Source organism: Lissotriton helveticus, chromosome 1_2 (genome assembly GCF_964261635.1).
Source record: "Lissotriton helveticus chromosome 1_2, aLisHel1.1, whole genome shotgun sequence".
Classification (NCBI taxonomy): domain Eukaryota; kingdom Metazoa; phylum Chordata; class Amphibia; order Caudata; family Salamandridae; genus Lissotriton; species Lissotriton helveticus.
The window spans coordinates 76,920,993-76,944,277 of NC_136058.1; the positions used below are offsets into that span (position 1 = coordinate 76,920,993).

The window sequence follows — 23,285 nt, forward strand, 5'->3', positions numbered from 1 at the left end:
GTTCAGTCACATGTACACACGGTAAAGTGCCAGAGCATGGAAAGGGCAGATGGGAAGGAGAAAGCCTTTAGGAAACAGTTCCTATGCTTCGTTGTGCGACCACTTTAAATAGTTGTTCCACAGTGATAGTATATTTCACCAGGCAAGCTATTACTTCGGGACTCCGGCCTTGCAAGAAGGACAACAAGGCTTGGCGGCATATTGTTATTCCGTTAGCACTAAAAAGGTTGTGTAAAGAACAAGTTACTTACCTTCGGTAACGCTTTGTCTGGTAGATACAATATGTGCCTGTGGATTCCTCACCTTGTGAATATCCCCTGCGTCAGCAACATTCGGAAATTCTTTTTGTAGCTTTGCGCCGACGTGGACCCGGACGTCATAGAGGCACGGCATCGCACGCGACTCCGCTGACGTCACCGACGCCTATATTAGGCCCACGCCGGCGTGATGACATCAGTTCCGCCCTTTTTTCCGTGCCTTCGAGGCACACGGACGGACCAATGACAGTAGACATATACACAGTATACGCAGTACAAATATCAAGGTAACACACAGTGTGAAGCAAATGCAATAAAACATTTGACAATAAAATAAATACATAATAGAAACACTGGCATAGAAGAGTGGACAACGGGGAGGCGGGTGGGTCAGTGAGGAATCCACAGGCAGATATTGTATCTACCAGAAAAAGCGTTACAGAAGGTAAGTAACTTGTTCTTCTGATAGATACATCTGCTGTGTGGATTCCTCACCTTGTGAATAGAGTCCCACAGCAGTCCCCACTCCCAGAGGAGGGTGTCCACTCTTCTAAACCAGGAAATCCTGGAGGACAGAGCGTGCAAAGTGACCGTCCCTCCTCACCTCGGAATCCAAGCAGTAATGCTTCGCGAAAGTGTGGAGGGAAGACCAAGTTGCCGCTCTACAAATATCCTCTACAGGAACACCTCTAGCCAATGCAGAGGTTGACATCTTAGCTCTTGTAGAATGAGCCCTTATACCCTCTGGTGGTTCCTTACCGGCCAAAGAGTAGCAGATCTTTATACAGAGGACGATCCATCTCGATAAAGTTCTCTTATGGACCGCTCTTCCTCTCTTGCAGCAAGCAAAGCCAATGAAGAGCTGGTCATCCAACCGACAGTCTTTAGATCGGTCCAGATAAAAAGACACCGCCCTCTTGGGGTCCAGACGGTGTAATCTCTCCTCCTCCTTGGAAGGGTGTGGGGAGGATAAAAGGTAGGGAGGGTAACAGATTGGCCATGGTGGAAAGGAGTCACCACCTTAGGCAGAAAAGCAGCCCTGGTCCTAAGAACCATTCGATCAGCATGAATGGACAAGAAAGGAGCTTTGGAACTAAGAGCTTGAAGCTCACTTACCCTCCTTGCCGAGGTTATTGCAACGAGGAAAACCGTCTTAAAAGTCAAAAACCTCATAGGACATTTGTGAAGAGGCTCAAAAGGAGCACCCATCAGAAAGGTCAAAACAAGATTTAAGTCCCACTAAGGCACAATAAAAGGAGTAGGAGGGAACTTATTCGTGAGGCCCTTCAAAAACCTTAAAACCACAGGAGATTTAAAAAGAGATGGCTGATCAGGCAAACAGAGAAATGCCGACAGCGCTGAAAGATAGCCCTTCACTGTGGCAACAGCAAGCCCCTGTTGCGCCAGAGAAAGGGCAAACTGGAGAACATCAGACAAATGGGCTCTCAAAGGGTCTATAGATTTCTCCCCACACCAATCGACAAATTTTGACCACCTATAAGAATAGATGGACTTAGTGGAGTCACGCCTGGCTGACAAGATGACATCCACCACGTCAGGCGGGAGAGAAAAAGAACTCAGGTTGCCCCGTTCAATCTCCAGGCATGAAGGTGTAAAGTCTGTAGGTGGGGGTGTAGAACCTGCCCCATCATCTGAGAGAGGAGATCTGCCCTGTGAGGGAGACGGAGCGGCAGGTGAGAGGAGAGGTGGAGAAGGTCTGAGTACCACACCCTTCTTGGCCAATCCGGGGCGACCAATATGACTTGGGCCCGGTCTTGGCGAATTTTCCTCAGAACCAGAGGAATCAAAGGTATGGGAGGAAACGAGTAAAGGAGTTGCGAGCTCCAACTCAACTGAAACGCGTCCCCCAAGGCTCCTTGCATCGGATACTGGAGACTGCAGAATAACGGTGAGTGAGCATTCTCTTGAGTGGCAAAAAGGTCCACCTGAGGAGTCCCCCACGTCCGAAAGACGTGTCGAACTACCTCCGGATGAAGCCTCCACTCGTGGTCGGCAGAGAACTGCCGACTGAGACTGTCTGCACGAACGTTCTGAACTCCGGCCAGATGATTTGCCATCAGACAAATCGGATGGTCCTGAACCCAGGACCAGAGACGCAGAGCCTCTCTGCAGAGACACTGCAACCCCACTCCTCCCTGCTTGTTGATGTACCACATCGCGGTCGTGTTGTCCGTCAGGACCTGCACTGATACACCACGAAGGGAAGGGAGAAAGGCCTTGAGTGCCAAACGTATCGCCCGCAATTCCAGAAGGTTGATGTGAAGCAACCTTTCCTCTGGAGACCAAAGACCCTTGACCTCCAGGTCCCCCAGATGAGCACCCCACCCGAGAGTGGATGCATCCGTTATTACCGTGGCCACTGATGGAGGAAGTTGAAAAGGCTTTCCTTGTGACAGATTGCCTTCTACGCCCCACCAAGACAGATCCGCTGCAGCTTCTCTGGAGATCCTCACTGACTCCCTGAGATCTCCGTTGTGCTGATACCACTGCCTGCGGAGGCACCACTGGAGTGCCCTCATGTGCCAGCGTGCATGGTTGACCAACAGAATGCAAGAAGCCATCAGACCGAGCAGGCGAAGAACCTTCAGGACTGGAACGACCGCTCCATTGTAGAACAAAGGAATCATTTCCTGTATGTCGCGAATCCTTTGAGGTGGAGGGAATGCACGACACACAGTAGTGTCCAGTACCGCACCTATGAACAGGTTGCGCTGAGAGGGCACCAGGTGAGACTTGGGTACATTTATCGAAAAACCCAACCTGTGCAACAACCGAGTTGTCTCTTGCAGATGATAGAGCACCTTCTCCGGCGACTCCGCTTTGATCAGCCAGTCGTCCAGATACGGGAATACAGGTATCCCCGACCTCCTGAGATGCGCAGCCACCACTGCCATCCCCTTGGTGAAGACTCGAGGCGCAGTAGTAAGACCAAACGGAAGGACAGCAACATGGTAGTGTTGCGACCCAACCGTAAAACGGAGATACTTTCTGTGCGACTTCAAGATGGGAATATGAAAATACGCATCCTGCAAGTCGATCGACACCATCCAGTCTTCTTCCAGCAGCGCTTGAAGAACCTGTGCAAGAGTGAGCATCTTGAACTTTTCCTGTTTCAGGTAAAGGTTCAAGATCCTGAGATCCAGAATTGGCCGAAGCCTGCCATCCTTTTTGGGGATCGGGAAATACCGGGAGTAGCATCCCTGACCCCTCTCCTGCTCTGGAACCACCTCTATCGCACCTTTTCGAAACAGTGCCAGGACTTCTTCCTGCAGGAGAAGCAGGTGGTCCACCGAACAATAACCGTGGCAAGGAGGATAATTTGGGGGAAACTCCCGAAAGGGAAGAGCATACCCATTCTCTACCAGATTGAGAACCCAAAGATCCGATGTTATCAATTCCCAATCTTATAGAAAATGGGTAAGCCGGCCCCCCACTGGGCCCACATGATCCGGAATGGCGGATCTAGGGCTGCTGTGCTGCGGTGGCTGGGGGCTGGGATGGGGAAGAGGAGGAAGCGTTATGGCCCGAGCTCGGGCCCTTTGCTTGCCTCTATAAGATCTATATAATGTGTTTTGCTGCTGTTGTGGCTGCTGCTGGGCTGACTTATAGGTTCGAAAAGAAGATCTGCTAAATCCTCTTGAACGTCTTCCAAAAGTGCCCCTGGTCTGAAGGCCCAACGACTTTGCTGTCGCCCTGCTGTATTTAAAGCGTTCCAAAGCAGTGTCCGCTTTTTTTTTCCAAACAATCCAGACCCGTCAAATGGAAGATCCATTAATGCCGCCTGGACATCTGTGGAAAACTCACTAGACTTCAGCCACGCAGCTCTTCTTGTCGCCACGGAAGAACCCATGACCCTCGCCACAGAGTCTGCCGTGTCCAATCCACTTTGAATAACCTGCCTTGCTGCAGATTGAGTATCCGAGATTACCTCTTGGAAGTCTTTTCTATCCCCCTCAGGTATCTTGGGCACCAACTGTTTCACAGTGTCCATAAGAGCGTGGATATAACGCCCCATCAAGCAGGTTGCGTTTGTGGACTTCAAAGCCATAATGGCGGAGGAGAAAACCTTTTTAGCCGCCTGATCCTGCTTTCTCGACTCTTTCTGCTGGGACCTGCGGAAATGCACCTGTAGATCTTTTGGAACAGGCAGCCTGTACCACCAAACTCTCCGGCAGAGGATGAGAGGTTAAAAATTCCGGGTCTTCAGGAGCTGTCCTATACCTCCTAGCCACAGCCCTAGATACAGCAGGAGCGGATACAGGATTTTTCCAAATCTCTAAAATTGGATCCTTTAAGGCATCATTAAAAGGTAGCAACGGTTCAGTTACTGAAGAAGGAGAGTGAAGGACTTCTGTGAGCAGATTAGATTTAAATTCTGCAGTTGGTAGAGCAATGTTTAACAAATTTGCAGCCTTCTTTATCACTACATGATAAGGAGTCACATCCCTTGAGGGCTCATCAGAAACCGAAACAAGGTCCCATTCAGGTGACAGTTCTAGGCCACTAGCTACAGACAGGTCCTCAAAAGGGTCCTCAGATTCCTGTAGTTCGCCTTCGTCTAGATTCCCCTCTCGATATCTTTCTTCCTCCATCAACCTCTGAGCTTCACGCCTTGATCTTTGCTTCACATTCGAAGCCGTCGGATCCGCAATTGACTCCGCCGGAGCCGGCGTCGAACTCGACGTCGGACGAGGAAGAGATCCACGACGTCGCTCAGGGTTCGGTATCAAAGTTGATGGAACCGGCGTCGAAGGAATCGGAGTCGTCGATCTCGGCGTCGATGGCTTCGGAGTCGAAGGCCTCGCCGGAGTCGGATAATGCCAATGCGGCGCTGGAGCCGGCATAAAGGGCGCAGGTGCATAGGATTGAGGAACACCCAGACCATATGCCATCGGACCCGTGGGACCAACAGGAGCCCCAGAGGGATACATAGCCCTTGAATAAATTCCGAACATCGCATTCAGGAAATGCGTAGGATCCTGACCTGGAGCCGGGAAGGCTGGGTATGAACCCCCAGGTTGTTCTTGAGGTCGTGGAGTCGAAACAACGTCGATCTCCTCTTCGGGCTGGTGCACCGGAGTCGTACGACTTTCGGGCAGCTGAGCCTCTCCCTCTCCCACCTCCTCCTCCTCACCTTCATCCTCCCGACCTGAAGGATGGGATGAGTCGGGAGATGGAACAGCTTTCTGCTTCGGCTAACTGCGAATTCGCATGTGACGCCTCAACTTCGGCATCTTGATCTTCCGAGGCCGAAGATACTATCACCTTCTCGACCAGCTTCACCTGTGACTTCGGCTTGGAACCCGACTCCTTCCTCGATCGATGTCGGGATTCATGGGTTCTCTTTTTATGTTTTTTCTCGAAGATCTTGAAGCATTTGCCGAGGACGAATCCGATCGCGACCTCGATCGAGATCTTGACTTCGAGCGTTGAGTCCGCGATCTTGATTTCTTCTTCTCTTTTCCTTCTTTAAATTTGGCAACAAGAAGTTTTGTCTCTCTTTCCTGGAGAGCCTTTGGTGTCATCTTCCTGCAGGATTGACATTCCTCGACGTCGTGGTCGGAGCTCAGACACCATAAACAGCATTCATGTGGATCTGTGATGGACATTATTTTGTTACATTCTCCGCAGGCTTTAAATCCGGTCTTCTTCGAGGTCATGTCGAAAGAGAGAAGACAAAGAGACTAGAAAAATAGCAAGTAACAAAGTTACAGCAAAGGCTACAGACGATCCCAGAAAACCGTTAGCATCGACGACGCGGAAAAAAGGGAACTGATGTCATCACGCCGGCGTGGGCCTAATATAGGCGTCGGTGACGTCAGCGGAGTCGCGTGCGATGCCGTGCCTCTATGACGTCCGGGTCCACGTCGGCGGGAAGCTACAAAAAGAATTTCCGAATGTTGCTGACGCAGGGGATATTCACAAGGTGAGGAATCCACACGGCAGATGTAACTATCAGAAAGCTTTCTGCAGCGGTTGGAAGATGGGGCATAGGCATGATATGTGGAAAAACGATTTGCCCAGCCCCTGACACAGCCTGGGGCCCATGGTGGCATTGCATCCTTTGTTGGTAAAAGACAAGAGTCTTAGCGCTAGAAATCTAGATTGTAAAAACCTTTGATGATTTCTAAAAGATCGCTCTGCGTTGGCGATTAAGATGCATTGATACATAGCCACGAGTGTTTACACTTGTGTGCTTCCTACCACGGGTATCCGCAGAAATTTTTCCAGGGGGGGGGCTAACCTGGCAAACGAAGGGGCGTGGCTAATGTTCATCAATAGGGGTGGGGCTAAAATGGCAGACAATCAGGATCGGGTAATGCTCAGGCCAAGCTGAGAAAAAAAAAGTGGTGAATTCTGCATTTGAAACTGGACAACAATTAGAGCACACTTATGAACCCTAATATTACCCCCCTGGTCCCTTAAAACTCATACATTCCCTGATCCCTAAAATTAGCCCCTGGCAACCCCAAAAGCCATAATCCATACCCGCCCTGACCCCTAAAATTGTCCTCCTGGCACCCCAAAACCCATACCTGCCCTGAACCCTAACATGTCCCCCTTGCAACCCAAAACCCATACCCACCCTGAACCCTAAAATTACCCCTGGCACCTCAAAACCCATATCCACCCTGAACCCTAACATTTCCCCTGGCACCCCAAAACCCAACCCCACCCTGAACCCTAAAATTACCCCTGGCACCCCAAAACTCATACCCACCTTGAACACTAAAATTATCACTGCCACCCCAAAACCCATACCCACCCTGAACCCTAAAATTACCCCACTGGCATTCCAAAAGCTGAACGCTACGGGGCAGATTTACAAGCCAACTGGCATTGGTGTAAATTCAGGACAGTGAGCTTAAAAATTCAGGACAAAGGGTCAAAATTCGGGACAAAAATTCAGGACAGCGGGTCAAAATTCAGGACAAAAGGTAAGGTTTACAGACATATACTATTGCGCAACCATTTCTGATGCAAGTAAGTAAATAGACAACCACTAAAGTACAAGTGAAAATAAGTTTATATTATGTTGACAAACCATATGCTTTTAATTAACAATAGGGAACTTTGCATTTGAAAACCGGCCCTGTTACTCTGAGGATCGCCCAAAGGTGTCACTCTTCAGTCTGTCACCCCCTACCCTGACCTCAAACACCACATCCGGCACTCATTTTCCCTTGCTATGTAACGTCAACAGAAATAACGCAAAGGTTGGCAAAATCTCATTCATGAACGATTGAGCGGGTGTCTGCAGATACTTTTCATGTTGAAGCACTGAGTGTTTTGTGTATGTTGTTTTTATTATGGGTGTTACACACACACACACAAACGTATATGCAATTTCAATTCAATTCATTTAGCTTTATTCGATTTGAAAATACAAATCATAAAAGCGTACAAGTTAAAAACATACAAATTAAAAACCAACAAAAGTAGAGCTAGCAAATAATAACACAGAATACTGACAAATTTAAAACAAAGAAGAAGAAAAAGTAACCCGCCATAAACATAGGTACTTTCTTAGGAATGCACTTATCACAAAATTCAGCATTTAAGCAGACCCGCCAATTCCTTAGATTGAACCATCACGTAGGCAGTTAATAAAATCTTCCATAAAGATGATTGTTGTATACAGCGTCATGATAATTACGTGGAAAAAAGTTACTGCCATTCATTTCCAAGGCGCTTCTACCCATTGGATAAAAAGACCCTGCCTTTGGCCTTAATGAAGAAGTATATAATGAGCTGGGATAAAAGTCATGTAGATCCCCAGTACTTATGGGGCCGTCTTCTTTTTGACGCTGCCAGGTTTGGAGGTACGGAATGATACGTCTGCTTCTAAATTGTACTAAGACCAAATCCCCGGGCGTGTCTTTTCGGAGGGGACCCAACCAGCCCACCCTTCTAACACTTAAAATTCTACCGTCAAGATCTGCTGGCAAAGGTCTATTCTTTGATAGCCAATATGTAGCCTTATTTTGTAGGTCTTGTTGGCTTTCAGTTTTCCCCTGTTCGAGTGTGGGAACTCCCGAAAGGACAAATACGAAGGGGGCAGCCTCCGGTGGTAGGTGGATGTGAGGTGGTTTGATCGACCCTGTTCTAACAAAGTTGCGCTGTGCTGGAACGCGTTTTGGATGGACTTTGGGGGCCTTTGGGACAGGTGTGATGAGGGGTGGTACTTGAATATGTGCATTAATGCTTAGTGCAGATGACTTAAGGGGTTCAACAATAACAGGTGGGTGAGAGAGCTTAGAGGGAACCTGATACTTTATAGAAGCCAAATTTACTTGGAATGCACCCTCTAATTTCGTAAGCCTATCCCCAAGCAGTGTTATTTTTTCCATCAATGGTGAAATGACGGAATTAATCAGCCGTTTAACAAGAGACAGTAAGGCCAACTGTGATAGAGGCGCTAGGTCATCCAATATTTCCGTAATCTCAACCGAATCTGGAGTTAGGGGGGGAATGGCGGCAGACAGTGAGGGGTTTAGACACAATTTAGATTGTTTGGGATGGTTACCGTTGTATTCGGCTTCATCACACTTCCTTTTGACAGATACAGGGCGGGATGGAGGCGTACTTCGTACACCGGATATGATAGGTAAAGTAAGATCGCGCGGGCTGTTGATTGGGTTTAGTGCACTTGGGTTTTTTACACAAAGATTTGGGGGAGTAGTAGGTTCGGGACTGCTTGCCACTAGAGCATACTTAGTTCCGCACAAGTTACTCAAATCCTCTAACCATGATAAGGTGTCCCCTGAGTTGGTTGTGGATAAAGGGGATTGCTTACTAGTTATAATTTCTATAGGAGGAGAAAGTTCATTAATATGTGTTAGTGGTGGAGATGTCAAGGTTAACTTGTTTGGGTGGTGGACCAGTGTCCCTTTGGACGGATCCCTCAGCGGGATAACTATTGTTTTAGGTACCCCCTTCCGAGTCATCTTAAAATATGGGTGAATGATTAATTAACAGAAGAGGGCACTATGATATATAAATTTCATGAACAAATAATATTTCCCTTAGATTAGTCAATTGGTGTTTAGACAAAAGGGATAAGTCTTTAATCCTTCTTGCAAGTAAGGTCAGAGGGCCGGGAAACACAGTCCAGGGAAACACAGTCCAGGGTCAGGTCTCCTCCCGCACGATGCAGCAGAGTGTCCTGCAGTTAGGGGCTTTGGCGGGGCAATGTATTTCAGCTGGCGTCCTGGGGGGGGGGCAGCCAGGCAGCGCAAGCCAGGTGGTGAGGCTCAGGCAGGGACTCCTGGGAAAGTGAGTCCCTGCAGCGCCGCTCACAGTGCTGTCTTCTTGGAATGCCGATCAGCCCAGCCACACAGCGTCCCGAGCAGCAAGTGCTCCTCTCCCCGGCAACTCCTGAAAACAATGACGCGGCACCCGCGAAGAGGGTGCGGCTAGAGGTAGGCTTTGGGGCAGGGAAACACAGTCCAGGGTCAAGTCTCCTCCCGCACGATGCAGCAGAGTGTCACTCAGCATCACCCTGCTTCCATTTCGTAACAATGCTTACTCCGTATGTTTTAAACGACAATGTCAATCAAACTTATTGGTGCTTTTTGACTCACCCTTTTCGCTTTTTATAGTCTTTTTCCACGAAGGTGAGGGTGGGTCTCCACCTCCTATCCAGCCCCGACCGAGCCGCCTCTCTACCTCTCTGCGGGTCAGCCCGCCTCCTTCAAGCCGGCTGAACCGTCTGCCGAGCCACCTTAATTGAACCAGCTCCTGCCCCTCATTCGAACGCAGTCTCGGAGGAAAAATATCCCATGCTCTCTCCAAGACTTGCTCTTTGTACCGCGGTGCTTTACAGTTTTCTCTAAGACTGGGGACCGGCGACCGGCGTCTTCACCAACAGCGTTTTCCCGGCTCACGGCTCCAATCCAATCACCAGCGTCTCTCCCCAGCTGCGGCCACGCACGTATATGCACATGCACGCAAGCACTCCAATAGCAGACACAGGCACACACAGACACAATTCCACTTTCCTCAATGCACAAATTCTCACACACAAAGTTAATATACATACACAAAGTCACACACACCTACAGATGCAAACACGCACACCATCAAATCACACAAAGACAAAATGACAACCTAAGTCTCAACACACGCAGACTCTCTCTCTCTCTCTTATAACTGCACAAGTCACACACAATCTTGCAGAGGTACGCACACATATACAAACAAATGCAAAAGCACAAACGTGTACACAATTACTTTCATATCGACCCTCTCAGCAAGCAAGCATACAAACCACAAACACATTAGCACACATACCGACGCTGGCACACAGACATATTTTGAGCCTGGATATGGCAGTGCACATCACTCACCAGGGCTGCTTGGTTTTGCAGCGAAACAATAAAATAAAAAAAGCGAAGAAGGATCTTGATTCCAACTCTGTAAACTGCAGGACAAGCCATAATCTACTTTGAAATTAAAAGAAACTACGTCTATCAAATATAACAAGGCAAGGTATGTGTGTGTGTGTGTGTGTTTAACCCTTATTTTCACTTTTATTTCTCTGCAGGGTTTGGGGGGGGTTTACCTCACGATCTAACTGTTCAGTCGCATAGTAACAAAGCAGTTTTCATATTAATTACAACAGTTTCAAACCGTTCTGTGTGGGGTACCTTTAGTCTAACCAGTAAGGCATGGACATATAGAGAGGTAACATGGTTGACAAAGGACTCTCAGTTCTGTAAACAGCCCCAGTGAAGCCAGTGAAACAAGCATTGGCATAGCCAAGAGGTCTCGCCTTTGGGACCTTATAGCCATGCAACAGTTAATGTTGTTGCACCAAGGTTATTGTGCTGCATAACTAAATACTTATAATGTCCCAAAAGCGAGACCTATTGGCTATGCCAATGCTTTTTTTTTTTTACTGGAACCACTGCCAGAAGTGCAGTCTGAGCTTACAACATTTATTTAGAGCACTCAACCTAATAATAAAGGGTTTGCATTAATGAACCATACATATAAGTTTGAACAGCATTCACATATGGACACAAATTACCTCAACTGCAGCTACTTCCCGTCCCTGCTCCATAATGTGATACTGTAAATTGGCAGCCGAAACTTTTGTGGGGCTACTTGTCCCAAGGACAAAATAAACATGAAAACGTGTTGCCCTTGACCACCAACAATATGTCCTGGGAGTCGGGCTATAGGAATTTCACACTGCTGAATATAACACAAGACACTGCAAGGATGCAATGTCCCTTTGCCTTCGCACTGATTCAGAAGATTTGTTTTATCCGGGTAGAATCATATATCTATGCTGTCCGGAATGAGATACAACTTTGCTTTCCAGAAGTTTGTACTTTTATTTGATCTTAAGGGTCTCCAGAATTGTACCAAAGATGGCACAGTCCAACTGTGCTTTACCTGCAGGCTAGCGCCTATGGCTGTAGCAGGAAAAGATGCCTTAAACTTACATTGTTACAGCAAACAAATGACGGACGGAATGCTGACAATGCAAACATTCTCCCCCAGTCAAATGATCTGGGTTAAATCCATCGTTCTTTTGCTCACCATGCCACCCCAGGTTAGACCCAGCCATATGCAAATCAGTCTTGACCCTCTGCCTCATGGGAACAGTCCAGACCAAACTGCCAAGCCAGGTCCTCCCTGGACGGGAAACAAGCATCCTGGGACCGGTTTCAGGGTATGTCACCCTTCTGCAGCCAAGCTTGTTGTCAATTTTCATAGGTATTCTACGCAACACGTTAGGTCTTGGATTTCGTTTTTTAAAACTGTTGTGGGTATTTACTGTAGTATATGTCTTGCGTTTAAATATTTACTATTTTGTGACTTGCGTTGTTACTATATGGCGTATATTCGCAAAGCAGAGTCAAGGAATTTTTTTCGTATTATCTTTCACAAAGAGCACATTCCCACACAAAGAAATTACTGTATGAGGCAGGGACTACTGTGACAGCAATGTGTTCTTTTTGAGACCAAAAAGAAACCATTTTTCTTTTAGCCAATGTTTTTATTTTTATATTGGGGATGTCCCGGTTGCTTCCCCAACAATAACATTTTACAAAAACCATGACAAAACAAAACAGGCATTGGCAAAGCAAAAGGGCAGGCAGCTAATGTCAGACCAATTGGCTTTATCAGTGCTTTTTAAGGTTTTGCCTAGACAGTGCATGCACTGTCCATTCAAGAATTTTGTTTACAAACAGTGGGCCTACAGCCTTCCCACATCGTACCATTTGTTAGCTTAGGAGGCGTCGGTCTCATTTACTTCATTCCTGTTTACCAAGGCATGCATGGGTATTGTAATCTTCTTTGGCTTATCGCTCCCCTGGAGCATGAGCCAATACTTGTATCAATCAGTGCGCCCATTTTTGGAGCTACTTTTTTGTGTTCAAGAACTAAATATAAGTTCTTGCGTTTTCAGTCCAGCCACAATATCCCTGTCTATTTAGTTTCTATTCGCTCCCACCTGTTCCTCTCCCGTCCACCCCTTTACCTTGTACTCTGCCCCACTGCACTCCACTCTACACCACTGCACTCTACCCGGCTCTCCACAATACCTCTATGCTACTCCAAGCCACTGTATAACATGCCACTATACTCTATTCTGCTGCGCGTCACTCTAGTACATGGGTACTCACAAACTTTCTCTCTGGGGCCTAATTTACAGTGTGGTTTGTGTCCGAGAGTCGCACCGGTGGGGGCGGGGTCAGTGGGAGAGGGGCGGGGCTGGAGCAACAAAAAAAAAAACTGTGACCATGAGGTTGAACACAGGTCCCTTGCAGCGGACGCCTTCGTCCACTGAGCCACCAGACCCGGCATACACACATCCCTCTCTCTCCGTCTCCCTCCCTCTCTCCATCTCCCTCTGTCTCACTCACTCTGACTGTCTCACTGCCTCTAACTCCCTTTCCCTCTCTCTCCCTCTCTCCCTGCCTCCTTCTCTCTCCTTCCCTCTCTCTCCTTCCGTCTCCCTCTGTCTGTCTCCCTCGGTCTGTCTGTCTCCCTCTGTCTCTCTCGGTCTGTCTCTCTCGGTCTGTCTCCCTCTGTCTCCGTCCCTCTCCCTTTCTCTGTCTCCCTCCCTCTCCCTTATTTTTCTGTCTCCCTCTGTCTGCCTCCCTCCGTCTCCCCTTGTCTGTCTGTCTTCCTCTGTCACCCTGTCTCCCTCCCTCTCCCTTTCTCTGTCTCTCTTTCTCCCTCTCTCTGTATACCTCTCCCTCCCTTTCCTTCCCTTGCTCCCTCTCCCTCTTTCCCTCCCTCTGTCTCCCTCCCTTCCTCCGTCTCCCTCTCCCTCTGTCTCCCTTCCTCTACCTCACTCTGTCACTGTCTGTCATCTCACCCTGCCTGTGTGTGCCCGGGCTGAGACAGCTTCCCGGGCAAACACACACACACACAGCCGCACCCGAGCACTTCACAGGTCTTTAAAAGACCATTTGAATGTTAATGAGGCTTTGATGTATTTCACCTCTTCTTAGGCCCCTGTATCTCCACTCGGACTATGGCTGCAATTGCCGGGCCCCCACAGAGCAGCAGAGTCTATCAGAGTTGCGCTGCTGCAACCGGCAGTGTTTGCAGACTTACTTATTTTTTTTTTAAAACACTAGTACAATGTCTGCAAGGTCCGCGGGCCGCCAAGGAAGGCTTGCCAGGCCGCTGGAGGCCCGCGGGCCATACTATGAGTACCCGTGCTCTAGTCTATCGCACTCCACTCTGTTGTGCAACATGCACAAAAGACATTGGCAAAGCTAATAGCTGTCGCATGGGCGAAACCTATTGGCTTTGCCAAAGGTTGTTTTATTTGAGTGCCTCTGCAGCTAATCAAACTCCAACAGAAATTCATCACGGCTTTAAGGAGCATCTCTTATGGCGCTGAAAGTTTACAGGGTGCAGTGTTGTTTCTGTGTGCAAAGGGATAATCAAACAAGAAAAGTTGTTACAGATGGAGCTCGAGAATCAAATCTTAATCATTAATGATTCGTAAGTTATTAATGAGAACGAGTAAACCGGTGTTGCCACCTCTTAAATGACAATCTATGCTAGGAATGCAAATAAATGTTACGCAATTTGAACTGCAGTATAGTTCGCCGAGTGCCTGCGGAGATCGTGTTTAGTACTCATTACAGGGCAAAGAGCAGTGTGGGCACAGCAAGTGCTGAGTGAGCTCGTATCACCGAAACCCTGCTGCGGAGGAATGCGTGAGGTGTGACCGTCTGCAGCCAGAGGGGAGGGGGAGGGGAGTGAAACCGGAGCAGCCACTGCAGGAGTGCATTGACGCCCACCGTGCACCCCTTCAAGGAGCACAAGAGCCCATGAATTCACATAACTAACTGATCTACACACCAATTCAAACAATGTTTTGTGTAGTTTTATATAGCTCGAACACGACCCGGAGGTATTGGAGCGTTTTCCATGAGCAATGGTTATCAAATAAGGGGACTTTCTTTTCTTCTTTGGAGGTGGGGGTATATTTGGGGGATGCATAGAGTTTTAAGTGATTTACGCAAAACCAGAGGACGCCAAGACTCTAACCTGGTTAGCCATTTTTAAGGTCGGCGGGGGATGGGGAGGATATGTTACTTCTCAGTTAAACACGTCTTTTTGCAGTTCTATAGTGCGAACTTGACCCGCAGGCATTGGAGTGCCTTTAAATGAGCACCAGTTACATTACACAAGGTCCTATTCATTTTTGGTAGTCACGGAGAGTAAGTAATTTGCACAGAAACACAGGATGTTGAGCCGTTGACGAGACTCGAACCCGATTCCCCAGTGTCAAAATCGGCAGCTCTGGTTATGCCACATCCTTAGTTTAAATTTATTTATATGTGCAATTAATTAATGGTGAAAATGACCGCGTTGTTTCTACGAGGCATTGGGTTATCACTTTGGGGAATCTCACAAAGGAGCTGTTTGGAAACATTTTATGAAAGGGAAGGGAGGGCTTAGTTGGCACACAACTGCAACGCGCGCGCTGCCAACCACTTTGCTTGCAGGCAGCTCACAAAACGCTGTAAAAGTCACACGTTGCATTTTTTGGGTGCGACTCCAGAATGGTCCCCAACACCCCCACCCCCACCGGCTGGCCCCGCAGTCAGCGGGTGTTGACTCACATTGACTAGCACGCAGTGCAGGTCCGCCCCGGGCTCCTCTGTGCCGGGCCCGCCCAGGATGGCCTCCAGCCGACCCACGTTGCCCACTCGCAGGATGTTGATGTCATTCTCGCAGCAGAAGGCCTGGATCAGGGTGAAGTGTATTTGCAGAGCCACGTCTTGGTCATGTTCTTCGTCAGCAGCCAGCAAACACAGCACCACGTTATCGGGATCCCTGGAAAGGGGAGAAAGGAGTTTATTTTTAGAACCTCTGACGTACGTCCAAGGCTCCTCAAACAACGGCAATAAACGTACTTTACTGAGAAAAAAGCAGTGCTTGCGTGCGTGCACCTGGCAGGAAGCTTTGCCCAGCCTCCCGGTGCTTTAGAAAGCACGCTAACTGCCAAAGCGGACCTGCTCCTCCGGGAGGGGTGAAGGGAGTGTCTTTGAGGCAGTGGGGCCGGACCAGCCATGTTATGCAAGTTAGTGCCTCTAGGAGGTCGGTAAGGATGGGGCAGTGCCCCTCACCTCACCTGGTAAGCATGGGAGGTGCCTAGCTATGCTACGGCTGAACCAGCCCGAGACGAAAGTTTCAACTTTTCCTATCACATTGCTTGACATGTGATAGACTGTTTCCACTCTGACCTTCCAGAGGTCCATGCCTGTCCCACTAAACCTGTATGGGCTATCAATAACTCCGCATTGAGCCCTATACATTTTCTACAGAATTGCATGGCAAATTCACATGTCCATAATCTCTACCTGACATGCGACTGAAAAGCAACCGTGGCCGGTGCTCTTCAAATGTCCCTATAGACCACTTGACATTACACTGTATTTCTTAGACATTGGCCTTCGAGGCACGTGCCTTCCCGGAAACCAGCCAATGTTGTTTTTGCTCGTTCGTCTTGTCACTGATTTTTTTTTCCAACCCTGCCTACCCACCTGAGGCTTCTGCCTCTATGAAAACCTCGCAGTGTCCGCAAAGACCATTAAGGGATTTGACGGACTACTTTAGCCCTACTGGTCTTATAGACACCTACCTATCTGAAAACGTGCACGCTGTTGTCGTCTGTGTCTTGGGATTGACTTAGGGCAATGGAGTCAAAATACTGAATGAGAGACCTTATGGCCCTGGGACATACAGAGCCCTTACATGCACAAAACACAAAGTAAGACTGGTGCCAATTTATTTAGCCCAATAAGCATCCCCTGTCTAGGGGATGTCCCTTAGAGCACAGCCATCTGGCCTGGAAAGGCATCAAATGTTCAAAACAAATAGTTATATCTATCCAAAATGGATGTAGTTTGAAAAAAAACTTTAATAAAGTATGTTGTTTTCTTTCTCCAATATGATAAATAATCTCAGATGTCCTTTCTTTTCACAAAAATATGTTATCATCCAACATAAAACATTCCCAATGCATTTCGGGCAACTGAGTGCCCTTCTTCAGGGGAACCATCTGTGAATGAAACCGAATAATATGCGCTAGTACATGTGTTCGTATTTTAAAATGTTCATTTGAATGCGTTTCTGATAGTGTTCACATCTTCAGAGTGCACATGCAAATGTGGTAGCAACGGAAAATAAGTACGGTACAGGTGATGGTCTTTGAAATTTCCAAAAATCGTGGATGGTGCTAGGAAAGAAGATGGTTACTTTGTGCAAGCTGTTGTTCACACCATTCAAAACTATCAGTCAGTTTATAGGTGAAAAAAGTAACTGGATGTGAAACGGATCGTCTTCACATTTGTTTACCCTGTGCGACCGGTATCGCCTGGATAGCGTTTGTGGATAATTGTAAGTACAGTCCTCGAACTATGTACGGATATTACACATTCCCGCATTATTATGCCAGACTGATGAGGGTTTATGCCTTCTTACAGATGCCATGCATCGGCAACAGCCCGCGATTTGCCTGCTGTTTGTAATTTGTTGCCAGACGTTATTTGGAGACACGTTGTTTCGCACAACCACGTAAGTGAGTTGACATGTCGCATGAGTCCTACTGGCTTTCACCTTAACAATGTAAACACTTGTTTATACGCTTCGTTTATATTCTAGAGATATATCGTCATGACACCTGTGTCGTAAGTGACTGCTTGTTAAATTTGAGCATGATCTTGTTTTCCGTCATACACTCCGTGTTTTCTACTCTGGTTCACTTTTCTTACGCTTGGCGTTCTTTGCACTGCGCAATCAGTTTTGTCCGTTTTACATCGGGTTACTTTTTTCACCTATACACTGACTGATAGCTTTGAAGGGTGTGAACATCTTGCACAAAGTAACCATCTTATTTTCTAGCACCATCCACGACTTTTGGAAATTTTAGAGACCATCACCTGTACTTATTTTCCGTTGCTACCATATTTGCATGTGCACTCTGAAGATGTGAACACTATCAGAAACGCATGCAAATGAACATGTTAAAATATGAACACATGTACTAGCGCATATTATTTGGTTTCATTCACAGATGGGTCCCCTGAAGAAGGGCACTCAGTTGCCCGAAATGCATCGGGAATGTTTTATGTTGTATGATAACATATTTTTGTGAAAAGAAAGGACATCTGAGATTATTTTACAGATTGGAGAAAGAAAACAACATACTTTATTAAAGGTTTTTTTCAAACTACATCCTGTTTGGCTAGATATAACTATTTGTTTTGAACATTTTATGCTTTTCCAGGCCAGACGGCTGTACACTAAGGGGCATCCCCTGTACACTAAGGGACATCCCTGTCACGCGACAACCTGTTCACTTTGCAAACACATTGGCTGTGCGTGGCAAAATAGATTTTTGCCAATTTATTTAGGACACACGCAGAAAACACAAAGAAAAAAACCTATGCTAACACTAACCTCCAAGTTATGCAGGGGGAAAATACTTTTTGAAGGAAACGTGTTTGTTTGGTGTATATGTATGCTAGGATTTTTTCTGCAAGCCCTACTGAATGCACATCAATACTTAAGAGAATCACAACTGTTCCCCTATTCAGGAGAACTCAAACTCAAAGACACCATATGATGGAATTGATCTTTTCAGCAGACTGAGAACATGCTGTGCACAAACGGTACCTGCCAATGCTCCCACGTTTCCAGAATCTTTCAAATTTGGCGTTAATAAATAAATAAATACATAAGGATGTGTTAACTGTCAACCTAATTGAAATGGATGTCCTTTAACAGATTTCACCGGAGATCAGGAAATCTTTCTACAGATCCTTTGTAGTTTTCAAAAATGGTTCTCTCTATTGTAGTGTCCGAGTTAAATCTGAGGGAGTAGCCAACTCTACCTCAACAGAAAGGAAAGTAATTCATTTGGGATTTAACCCGAGCCACCGCTTGATATTTGCCTACACACACACACCTTATGTCATTTCCAACATTAGCAACGTTTAAAAGGACATATAATACTAGCACTGCCATGATGTATGTTTGTTCATGCTGTATCTGAAAACAGGTGTGTGTCACTAATGACATAAAGCAAACTCTAGTAAATTGTAGGAGGTAATAAGCTGTCCAGGTTTAGCCCCAGGCCATTCATGTGGGGAAGATGACTAATAACAAGTCCACTAAAGACAGAAGAAAATCTGTAGAAAAGGCAGAAAAACTGGTTCTAGTACATACACATTCAACACTTTGGCAGCCTCAAGAACTCCAACGGTGATGTTCCTCTGCACTACTGCTTTGCTGAGAACTTCTTCCAAGGCATTTCCCACCACTTCCATCCTGTCAAAACAAAGAAAAGGATTGACATACAATAGAGTGTATTTTATGCAGCCCCTGCTGTACTGCATTTAATGTCCAACAAGCCTACACTCTGCCCTAGATAGTTATGACTAAATATCTGTATGGGTATGCAAGGAAAACAAGTTAAGCGTAAGTGCTACGTACTTGGCTTTGGTGATAACTAAAAACATTTTGTTTAATCTGCATTGTGGATAAAAGAAGTATACTCAGCATTGTTGGTACTGGGACTAGAAAGCCTCTGCAAACCATAACTAATAAGTCTGCTTCAAGAATTACGGGGACTAACAATTCTGCAGTGGAAATACCGCCACTAAACACAAATAAACTGCAACGAAAGGGGGGTGGCTTGAAAGTCTCATTCAAGTGCTAAACTTTGCTTTGATTTGAACCATATAGGATAAAAAGAACTGTTATACAGGTGTTAAATACTCTACGTATATAACCAGCGCTTGAAATGTGAATTTAGAAATGCGGGTATACTGTTATCCCGGAACATCTGTTTGCAACTGAGAAGTTTCAGTAGGCTAACATTAAAAATAATTTATTTATTTATTGACATTTATAAAGCGCATCGTTTACCCGAAGGTGTCTTGGCGCAACAGTGTAGTCTCCCTTAAAACAACGTAAGTGGTGCACGTACTTAGTACCCAACCATATAAAGCACGGTACATAACAGAAACATTCATTATCTGTGCTAAAATATTCCCATTTGTTAACAAGCGAGACAAAAACGCCCCATTGTGTATACCGAGATTAAATCTTGCTTCCAGTGCGAGATCACACCTAAAGACTGCTTTCCAGTTACTGGAGATAAAAACACTCAATATGGGCACAAGATGTTAAAACAAATAATTATAATAGCCAATGTTGATGCCAAGGCTAACAATCTCTCCAATGATGGTTCGAGCATTGATTATAAAACAGAAAGGCAATACTCTAGTGCAGACCAAGCAGATTCCGGCTTCGCAGCATTGAACGACTCGGGTGCACGAACTGTACGAAGACTGGGCATGCCCCAGGCATGACCTCTGCTGGTAGGCGGGACATGCTTTACGTGCACACGCACTACATGATGACTTTTTCCCAGAAATGCAGTCAGCGCAGAGGAAATTGGCCACGGCATCGACTGCTAAATGCAGTGTCCAAGACTTACCTGTGTAGAGTGGGGATCGGCATAAATGCACTTGCAAAGCTATTCGCACCGTTCCCTCCAACCCGAGTGCATCGGTCCGAGCCATGTCCCACCACTAACTTAAGTTACTAACTTAAGTTCTGTTGAATGCAGAGGTTAGCCTCTAACCTGTATTTTGTTTAACTCGTTGCTATCCTAGCATGCATTCACTATGTGGCAGCGAAACGTCACTTAACATTGTGGTGCACATTCTCCACACATTTAAAGATATTGCAATACATGCGTCACCCTCTTGTCATCTTTAGTTCTTGCATTCTACAATATGTAGTAGCAAACAAAGCAAGCATAAAAACCCAGGAATCCTTTAGCACAGTATGCCCTTACCAGACCCTATATCAAAGCATGCACAATGTGACCTCAGAATCCTACACAGCGGCTGCTAAATGTGCACCTTCACTCAGTGAATGTGGGATTTTCTCGCGTCCTTAATCAGTCGACATAAAAGCGTGCTCCGATTGCCGGCCAAATTGTGCACGCAGTGCCCCCTCACTCAACCCACCACGTGAGTCAATGCACCCACACAACCCTATTTCAGGAGTGGGTCAATGCTGCAGCGGTATCCGCGTAGTAATGAAAGTGAAGCCACAATCCCTTTGCGTTCTTGCGGTAATTTAACTACAGCCACGGAAAGGCAAAGTGCGAGAAATGCGAAAGGTATCTGCACTCGGCGATTAGCCTTCTCCCAAGCCTGGGTGCTTCTTCTTAAAAGACTGCAAGCACGGCTGCAAAGTCTCTCCTCAGCCTTGGGCGCATACAACGTGTCCCCAGGTTTAGGTCAATACAATTTCCTCACAGACGTGGGGCTGCTCTGTCTGTGTGCACTCATGGCTCTGAGGGGGCTGTGTGCACCCACTATAGTTCTGTGCACACGATATCTTCACAGCCACGGGTGTACACAGGCTCCTCAGAGGCATGGGTGCTCAGAGGCATGGGTGCACACAAACTGCTGAGAGGTATGGGTGCACAAAGGCTCCTCAGAACCATCAAGGGTGCACACAAACACACTCCTCAGAACTATAGTGGGTGCACACAGGTTCCTCAGAGGCATAGGTGCACACAAACTGCTGAGAGGTATGGGTGCACAAAGGCTCCTCAGAACCATCAAGGGTGCACACACACTCCTCAGAACTATAGTGGGTGCACAAAGGCTCCTCAGAACCATCAAGGGTGCACACGGTCCTATGCCCAAGGGTGCATACTGTTCCCTCACAGCCTTGGATGCACAAATCCTCCTCACAGCCTTGGATGCACAAATCCTCCTCTAAGTCTTGGATGGACACAGACTTCTCAGAGGCATGGGTGAACAGTCACCTCAGAGTCATGAGTGCACGCAGTCTCCTCAGAGACAAAGGTACATACAGTCCCTTCGCAGCTGTAGATGCATACCGTCCTCTCGCAGCTTTGGATGTACATAACCTCCTCCTCACCACACGATCTCCTCAGAGCCCTGGATGCACTTATTCCCCTCACAGTCCTGGGTGCAAAAGTCCGCGCACAGCCTTGAATTCACACATCCTCCTTACTTCAATTTGGTGCACACAGCCTCCTCAGAGGTACGCGAGCACAAAGGCTCTCCTTGTAGCCTTAGATCCTCGATCGCTTCCAACTCCCGGGTGCCCTTCCTCGCAGCTCTTTAATGCACAATGTATCCCTCAGAGTTGTGCATCAGTCAAACGCATAGATCAGGACTTACCTCCCCATGGCTTGCTCCGCTGTCAGCTCCTCTAGAGTCATGCTCCGCATCGGGGCTCTGCACTCCACCGGTTCTTCTTCAGGTGCACTGAATGGATGACACGACCCGGAGGAGGCAGCAGCAGAGCAGACTGAGTCAGCGCCTCCTCCCTCAGCACTACCCAGTGCCTACCTCAAAGTGCATCGTTGTGCTCCTACCGGCAGAAACAACCAACTGCCGCCTGCCTTATTTACATACCGACATTCCATTGGCTGCTGCAAAGTAGGCTTTCAATTTCACCCCTGCGACTGTTCGGAGGGTGAAAAGCTCAGTGACAGGGCTTAGTTAGAGAGCTGCCGCTACGTCAGCTGGCCAACGCCAATTAATTATGTGGCCATCTTGAAATAGATGCACTTGTCTGCCAGAATATCATCAACATTTGATAAGCAGCCGAATACTTTGAAAGTAGCATGCATTTTCGATGCATTTTAAGATAGGCAAGGTCTAGAAAGACTTGCTATACTTTACATTGTAATTTAAGTTGGCTATTTATGTGCAAAACCATGTATTTGAAATTATGCAATTAACTTAAAATTCGTTTTTTGTCATGAGGCCTTTGCTTTGTCCTTCAGCATTTACTGACAAGCCCACTAACGTTTTACTAGAGGGACCAAACAATACTTCCGGTTCTGTTAGTGCGGTGAAATACTGTTTAAAACTTCGTCCGCTTTCTGTTTCGACGTGGCAGATGAGGTCTGCGGAGCAATAACAAAGCCAGCCATTTGCTCCCGCCCCTTTTCCTCCTATGCCGGGGTGTTACTATAAACGTTGTTTCGATGGCGGTTGTGGTAGAGATGCAACGTTTTTACATATCTTAAGAGGGAGTTTTTCGTTTGTCGAGTGATAATAAAGCGCAGACTGATCGATTTCTTAAGAAGTGACGTGTACGTAAATAGCAATAAAAACGACAGGCAACGGTAGCTTTTTGATTCGAACCGCTTGGAACGCTAAGAGCGTGGCATATGTGACGCGCGAGAGGAAGGCTATGACGCTTTTGGAGAAGCTCGCGCAGCCCTTGTGGCTGCAGGAGACAATAGCTGATAGCCTAGTGGGAGCTTTCGAAGCCCCCTGATTCCAATAGATCTTCCCAGGCGGGCGGGAGGGCATTGTTTCGAGATTAAATGTTTGGGCTCTTTGCATTCAAATGCTTGCAATGGTCCCGTTTTCAATAGAGTTGCTATGGACTAAATGAATGTTTTTGTTGTCATTGGAGGCATAGCTATTCAGGTACTGGTGTCATTGC

The 23,285-nt window shown here is 47.0% G+C and overlaps 1 protein-coding gene across 1 annotated transcript in view; it reads right to left on the reverse strand.

Moving 5' to 3' along the window:
* The window catches only part of GADD45A (growth arrest and DNA damage inducible alpha), a 70,763-nt gene extending 47,876 nt beyond the window's left edge, over nt 1–22,887 (reverse strand). Inside the window, exons 1-3 of the mRNA XM_078668850.1 lie at nt 22,004–22,887; nt 18,996–19,097; nt 15,386–15,599 (exon numbers count right to left, since the gene is read on the reverse strand). Coding sequence (XP_078524976.1) covers nt 15,386–15,599; nt 18,996–19,097; nt 22,004–22,053 — 366 coding nt within the window. The 5' untranslated portion in view covers nt 22,054–22,887. The remainder of the gene's footprint in view (nt 1–15,385; nt 15,600–18,995; nt 19,098–22,003) is intronic.
* Between the last annotated feature and the right edge of the window lie 398 nt (nt 22,888–23,285).